The sequence below is a fragment of the Apaloderma vittatum genome, unplaced genomic scaffold, assembly GCF_000703405.1.
Source record: "Apaloderma vittatum isolate BGI_N311 unplaced genomic scaffold, ASM70340v1 scaffold14623, whole genome shotgun sequence".
Taxonomy (NCBI): Eukaryota; Metazoa; Chordata; class Aves; order Trogoniformes; family Trogonidae; genus Apaloderma; species Apaloderma vittatum.
This window is the reverse complement of record NW_009707701.1, coordinates 153,814-160,327: the sequence shown is the minus strand read 5'-3', so window position 1 is coordinate 160,327 and position 6,514 is coordinate 153,814. Positions and strand designations below refer to the sequence as shown.

The 6,514-nt window shown below is 50.6% G+C and overlaps 1 protein-coding gene across 1 annotated transcript in view; it reads left to right on the top strand.

Moving 5' to 3' along the window:
• Nucleotides 1-201, top strand: part of LOC104271597 (alpha-crystallin A chain) — a 2,631-nt gene extending 2,430 nt beyond the window's left edge. The window contains exon 3 of the mRNA XM_009866313.1: nucleotides 24-201. Coding sequence (XP_009864615.1) covers nucleotides 24-201 — 178 coding nt within the window. The remainder of the gene's footprint in view (nucleotides 1-23) is intronic.
• Nucleotides 202-6,514: the final 6,313 nt, after the last annotated feature.

Below are 6,514 nucleotides of genomic sequence, written 5' to 3'. Positions count from 1 at the left end.
CCCCCCCCCCCGACGGTCTCCCCCCGCCGGTACCGCCTGCCTGCCAACGTTGACCAGGCTGCCATCACCTGCTCCCTGTCCAACGATGGCATGCTGACCTTCTCGGGCCCCAAGGTCCCCTCCAACATGGACGCCGGCCACAGCGAGAGGCCCATCCCTGTGTCCCGGGAGGAGAAGCCCACCTCTGCACCTTCCTCCTAAGGCTGCCTGCTGCTGCGGTACGCAGGCTGCCACCGTCTGCAGATCTCATTCCCAGAGCCATTGCATAGATATCAGTGAATATCTAGAGGGGTTTATTTTGTTGGTTCCCCCCCCTTTGTTTGGTTTGTTATTTCCTCCCCCGTCCCCTTTCCCTTGGATGGGACGAGGGGCTGGGTGAGAAGCGGCTGGTGGACTTTGAAGCTTAAACCTGTGAGCTGTGCTGTGGGGATGGCGTGGATGGCGCGTGCTGCCATGGATGGCGCGTGCTGCCACGCTGTTGTACTTGCTGAAAGGGTCTTCGTCCGGTGCTGTAGTCCAGAACCACCTTCAGGTAGGAGGGAGTGCACAAGTAACACTGGCTCCTGGTGCACCAAGTCTTGAGGCGAGGCTTGGAGCGGGGAAAAAGCCCTGCAGACTTGCTCTACCCCATGCAAACTGGTTACTCTTAAAAAAAAACCCAAAGCAATAGAGCCAAGCCTCAGACCTGAAATCCTGTGCACATGCGATGAACGTGCCACGAGTTCCTTGCAACCGCAGGAGAAAAGAGTAACATCTTACCTTCGGGGGTTGCAGCGTGTATTTTTTTTCAGCAAAGTGTTTAAGTGTATCTGTTCACACCACTACCTTGTCGTTTCCCTTAGAGGCAAGCGACAAGAGGACAAGCACGTCTTTCCACTGTCTTAGTAGGCCCTCAGGGGAGAGACGGGGGGCTCACCGCTGTGCAGAGGCTTCACATCCCCAGCCAGCTCTCCCCAGCCCGTGCGTAACACACCGTCTCCCTTGCTCTTGCTCTAATTCTAGGGTAGCTCCACCTCTTCCACTGGTATCTGGCACTCAACCTGAGAACGTGGTCAGTGGCGGTCAATAAAGAGATATAGGAAACTCGCAATTGGCTTTGAGGGTTTCATTTGTTCCTTTCTAAGGCTTTTGAAGTTGAAAGGTTAGCGCAGTGCCTAACGCCGCTCGGAGGATGCGCTTTCCACCACTGGAAGAACGTTTTGTGACGATGGCTTGCCCTTTCTTTCATGTTCCTGTTATCCTTCATGCGAGCAAAACAAAAGGATCAGAAAAAGAACAAAATTCAACAGCCCATCAGCCATGGCATTTCTTAAGTTCATTGCGTCAGTAAAGATGACAATGCAGGCCTCATTTGCGTGCCACGACGTGAAAGATTTAATCTGAAATGAACGATTAAGGCTGTTTGATGGCAGGGTGGTTAGGGTGTAGGTACTAGCTCTCCTTGCTATTGCCATGCATGAAATCCATGGCTCCCAAGCCCACATAGCTGTGAGTGCTCGAGACTGGCGGGTTTCAGCACACATGCTTGACTCAAATAGCTTTCCACACAGAAAGAAATCTGGGGTGTCTAGGAAAAGCATAGCATCACTGATAACCCCTCGTATCCCTATAATTAACCCCATAGGTATAATTGGCTTGGACAGTGAGTGCTTTTTCTCTTGGTAGAGAACTTCACATCCAACACCTGCAATGCGAGGTGGAACTTCTGAGGTCCGCCTTGGCTCCTAATTAGAGAAGGTCACTGCTTCCCCAGGAGCAAACACAAGATCATCTCAATCAACATGCCTCTGGGTGCTACTGGGTCACACCTACAAAACAAGGCATGGTGACAACAAAACAAATGCATCCTTCCCAGGAGAGAGCATAAGTTCATGCCTTCATTGAGAGGTGAGGACAGCTGGAGAAAAGGTGTTTGCCAAAAAGCTGAGCCCACGAATTTCCTCTCTTCTGCTGCTGGATAGCTGTGAAGAAGAGAGAAAATATGTGCAGGGTTTTTATCTCATAGCATGGGTTTAAATATTAATATGAGTCATAAACACAGAAGCTCTGGACCTATTTAAAAAGCATTTTCCTCTGCCACATCTAGGCCAAAACCCAGGGAAGGCTGAAAGCCAAAAGCAAGGACATCCCACTTAATGTGGAGAAAGTGAGTGTGCCCCAGTGCTCAGCCTTGTCCCCTGCCAGAACCCCCTGAGGCCAGAGGGTGCTGGGAGCATTACTGGGACTAGCATCACAGATTCTGTGGCACAGTCTGCCGGGAACAGGGTGGCTGGGGGAGAGCCAGGGAGAGGGGCAAGGCTGCAGGATGGGGGAAATGCTGCAGAAGAAGGGCAAGATGGAAATAAGGGAGATTACTGTCTGGTAATTAGAAAGCAAGGAATCCCCTTGGCGTCTGACACTATTTTAAGCCTGTTTTTAAAATTGAGATTAATTACTGGGCAATCCTGAATTTTTCTACTCAAAAATGTGCAAACTGTTGAATTTTCATCTCTAGGGTAAAAGCATGAATGAGCATGTTTGAGGAAAGGGTAATTTCGTACCAGGAGGGAGCCATTACTCCCGGCAGGGAAAGTTCATTTTAACAGAAGCTGCCTCTCGCTTCTTTGCCTGGTGCTAACAGGCCCCTGGCTTCTGCTCCTTTCCCCTCGGACGCGTCTCCCGTCCAGAGCCTTGCAGCCTCCCCGCCGTGTGCTGACATCTCTCTCCTTCCTGACACAAACTCATCAAAGCCAGGAGTGATAAAAGAAAACCCACTGCAAAACCCAGCCCCAAACATTTAGCATCCGTTCAAATCTCTCAGGGATGCAAAAATAGAGAAACATATTTTGAGCATGATCTGTGTGCAGATGTTGCCTGCAGGTGACTGACCAGTGTGTCTGTTTGTCCCGTGAAATGACATTTGAACCATCTGGGACCCCTTTTTTCTGTCTGGATGTCAGAAAATGAAATCAGGGCGGGTTTGGGGTAAGCTGGGAGCCATGCACAGAGGGCAGTGGCTCTTGCAGTGGCTTGGGTGCTGTGATGCAGCAGGTGCTGAAGGACGCACGCAGCTCCTTGCTTTGGAGCAGATCCTAGGAACACAGGACCTTGGCTGTCTTGCTGCTCTGAGAAGGGCTGATTTTAAAGCCCTTTGCAATCCGTCAGCTAATTAAAAATGTGAGCAGCTGCTAAAAGCCTCTGTGCGAGGACACGCCTGGTGCCTGGTGGCTGGTGGTATTTTGTGTAGGCGGGGAAACTTGTCACCAAAGGCTCCTTGCCCGCCTGTCCCCAGGCCCAGAGCCCACCATGGCTCCGAGGGGTCCATCTGTCCGCAGAAGTGCTTGAGCATGGGCAATAACACCTCCCTGCTTACTAGTGTCTATGTGTAACTCAAAATATTTCACATTTTTCACCCTGAAGTCTTCCTAGTCACATTGCTCTGAGATACTCCTCCTCTTTGTGCACTTGTCTCTGGAAAAGTTATTGTTTCCCTTTGCTGAGATTAACATCTGTTTAAAGAAAGTCTCATCATTCCTAGTCTATAATCATGGCTTCAAGAAGGAGCTCTTCACCACAGCTTTCTACACAAATTCACCCGTTAATAAGGTGTGGCTAACACTCTTTGAGGATTAACAAATTCTGTTGGAAGCGTTTTGATAGCAACTCGATCATTAATTTTATCACAGAGAGAAAGGCAGTGGAGGAGCCTGCCCACAGGACATTGATGGGACCTTTCAGTGCCCAGGCAGTCCGCTGTAGGGTGGTCTGTAACCAGGGGTTTCTCCTCAGGGTGGATATTCATCTGTGGTTTTATCATCTCCTGTCCATTTCCACTCAAGAGTACTGACCTTGGTTGCCTACAGCAAAGCAGAAATTACTCTAGCTTCCCCTCTGGAGAAATCTTTAAAGAGTCCTAAGGAGGATGCAGCAAACACTGGTCTAGGGACCTGCATTCTCCTCTGGCCAACTCTCTCTTCCCCCACAGGTCCCAGTGACCAAGTGGTGGTGGCAGCTCATACTGCTATATGTGCTCCCTCCTCTCCTTGGCACTGCACTGATTGGGCAATGTCACCTCCACCAGGTTCCAAACAAAAAGTTGGGGGCAAGGGCTGGCAGAATCCAAGCTGCAGGCCACCACCAGTCGGGAAGCTGTCCATGAGCATCATGGGCCAGAAATCTCTCCTGTCGCCCCTCTCAGTGGGGGGATGAGGAGGACTCGCTTCCTTTTTGGAAGAAGGGGCACAGCCCTCTCTGCAAGGTCTCAGGCAATCAGCAGATGCTGCATTTCCCTTGTCTCACCCTTGGTTTATCCATTAGTTTTGGACTTTTGTCCCCTGGTTTCTGGCAGAGGGACAGCCCAGGAGAGAGGAAGGGATTTCCCGGCAAAGCCATGTCCCCACAGGGTGCCACCCTTCTCTGACTCTAGCACACGGAAGGGTTCCCTTCATGTCAGGTGTCCCCCCTCCCACTTCCTGGCTTTCGGGATCTCCCCAGGCTGATGAGAACCCAGGGCACAAGGCAAGCAGGCACATGGATTCAGCAAGAACCTCTGCACAACTCTGGCATTTCTTGGTTCCTGATTGCTGTGCAAGTTACATAAAGATTTGGAGTAGTCTGAAAGCTTGCCAGCATTTTCTCTCTTTTTTTTGTCTTTGAGACAAGTTCTGTTACATGTAACCACTATAACCCCTCATTTCCTTGTCATCTTTATCAAGATCTGGTCTTTGCCGCACAGGTCTCTGTGATCTGAGGTTAAAAAAGCAGTGACTATCTCTGTTAGCAACAAAAAGGGCTCCAAACACATCCAAAACACCCCTCAATATTCTCTCAAAAGCATGTAACACTGACATACGGGGCACATCTCTGCAGTTTGTGTTGGGTAACACTGCCAGAGGAGACTGCTCTGCCCTCCTTAACCCAGACTTTGTCCCTCCGGTGTGCTATTTTGTCAGGACTGGCTTGGAAAACCACCAGCTTGCTTGACTAGAACAAGTAGCTGCAGAGTCTCCCAGCTCTTGATTCGCCCGTGTGGCTTTTCCCAAGGCAAGTGCTGTCGGATCCATAAGCCCATGCAGCAGGGCTGGAGCTGGGTTATGTGGCTGGCACTTAGCTTGCAATTAACTAGCACTTTCCAGGAAAAATGAGAGGTTGGGACATGGCACAGGTGTTTATGGCATATTTTAGGGTGCAGCACAAGCACGGTAAGAATGAAATCTTGGTCAGAGAGGCTGAGGCAAGATGATGGAGTGATGGAAGTTGACCAAAACCCAAGAGATGTATCCCTGTCTCAAAGGCCATCCCCACCTATCTCTCAGAGATATACCACTCACCATGAGGGCTTTGAACTCTTCAGAAAATTGTCCTTCTACTCAGCAAGGGCAAGCTCAGACCAGCCTGGAGAAGCTGCCCTGCCTCAGCAGAGGCACTGGCAAATGAACAGGGGCTCAGCAAAACCTGGTGCCAGCTGCTGCACATCACCCCACAGCTCTGCCCCATATCCTGCCTAGCTTGTCTTTTCACAGCCCACATTTGCCCAGATCACTGTGGGGATGGGATCCCAGTGGGCTTTGCCACCACAGCCATACGGTAAATCGGGGGAGTGCCACTGTGTGGGGGATCAGGGTCAGGGACACACACCATCCACTAGCTCAGGGCCACTGGGAGAGCCATCTGCCACTGCCTTTGGGATGACTGGCACCTCCAGTGTGCTGCAGAGCACACAGCTATAGATGTATCTCCTTGGCCAAGCTAGAAGATGATGGGGGCTTTAGCACAGGAGTTCTTGGAAATTTTGATGCAAAGGAGCCTTGTTTCCTGCTGTGCCCATTCCCTGCTCTCAAATCACAGGTGATCTACCGAAACTGTGGTGGCAGTAATCAGGAGATCCAAGGGGCTACAGGCCAGTACATGCTGTTGGGATGACTTGGGGCCATGGTAGAGGCTCAGCTATCCCTGAGGTACAGGCAGAGGCTGATATGCAAGGCCCTGGGGACCAGTGCAGGGCCTTTCCCCATCAAAGCACTCACTGCTTCCAGAGTACACTGCCTGCTGTGTCTTGCTGGAGCTACTTTGAGTGGTTACTCAGTCTGTGTGAGGGTCCAGAGGTAGGAAGGTGCTGTGTGAGGCAGGTGTAGCATTTGACCTCTTGAGGGGCTCATGGACAGCATGATGTTGCAAAGCATGGACTGGGATGTCCCAGTGGAACCAACAACCCAGCTGGCAGTCGGGTCCCTGTTGGGAGAAAGGAAATTTTCGTGCTTTGCTTGCAGTGCTTGAAGATTTCATAGTTGGTTGATCATTTCATTAGCTTCTGATCAGGGGAAAAAGGCGTGCAGGTTAATTCAGCCTCTGCTCTGCCTTTAAGAATATCAGCATAGTAAAGATTTGAACAGACGTGTACTTCAGCACACACAGAACTTTGCATATCCGACACAATATTCCCCCCCACAGTTTGATTTCCTTGATGCTTTAAACGCCGCACTCAGTGATGCGATGCAAAAGGATTTTTACATACTCACCCCACCATTCCAGCTCT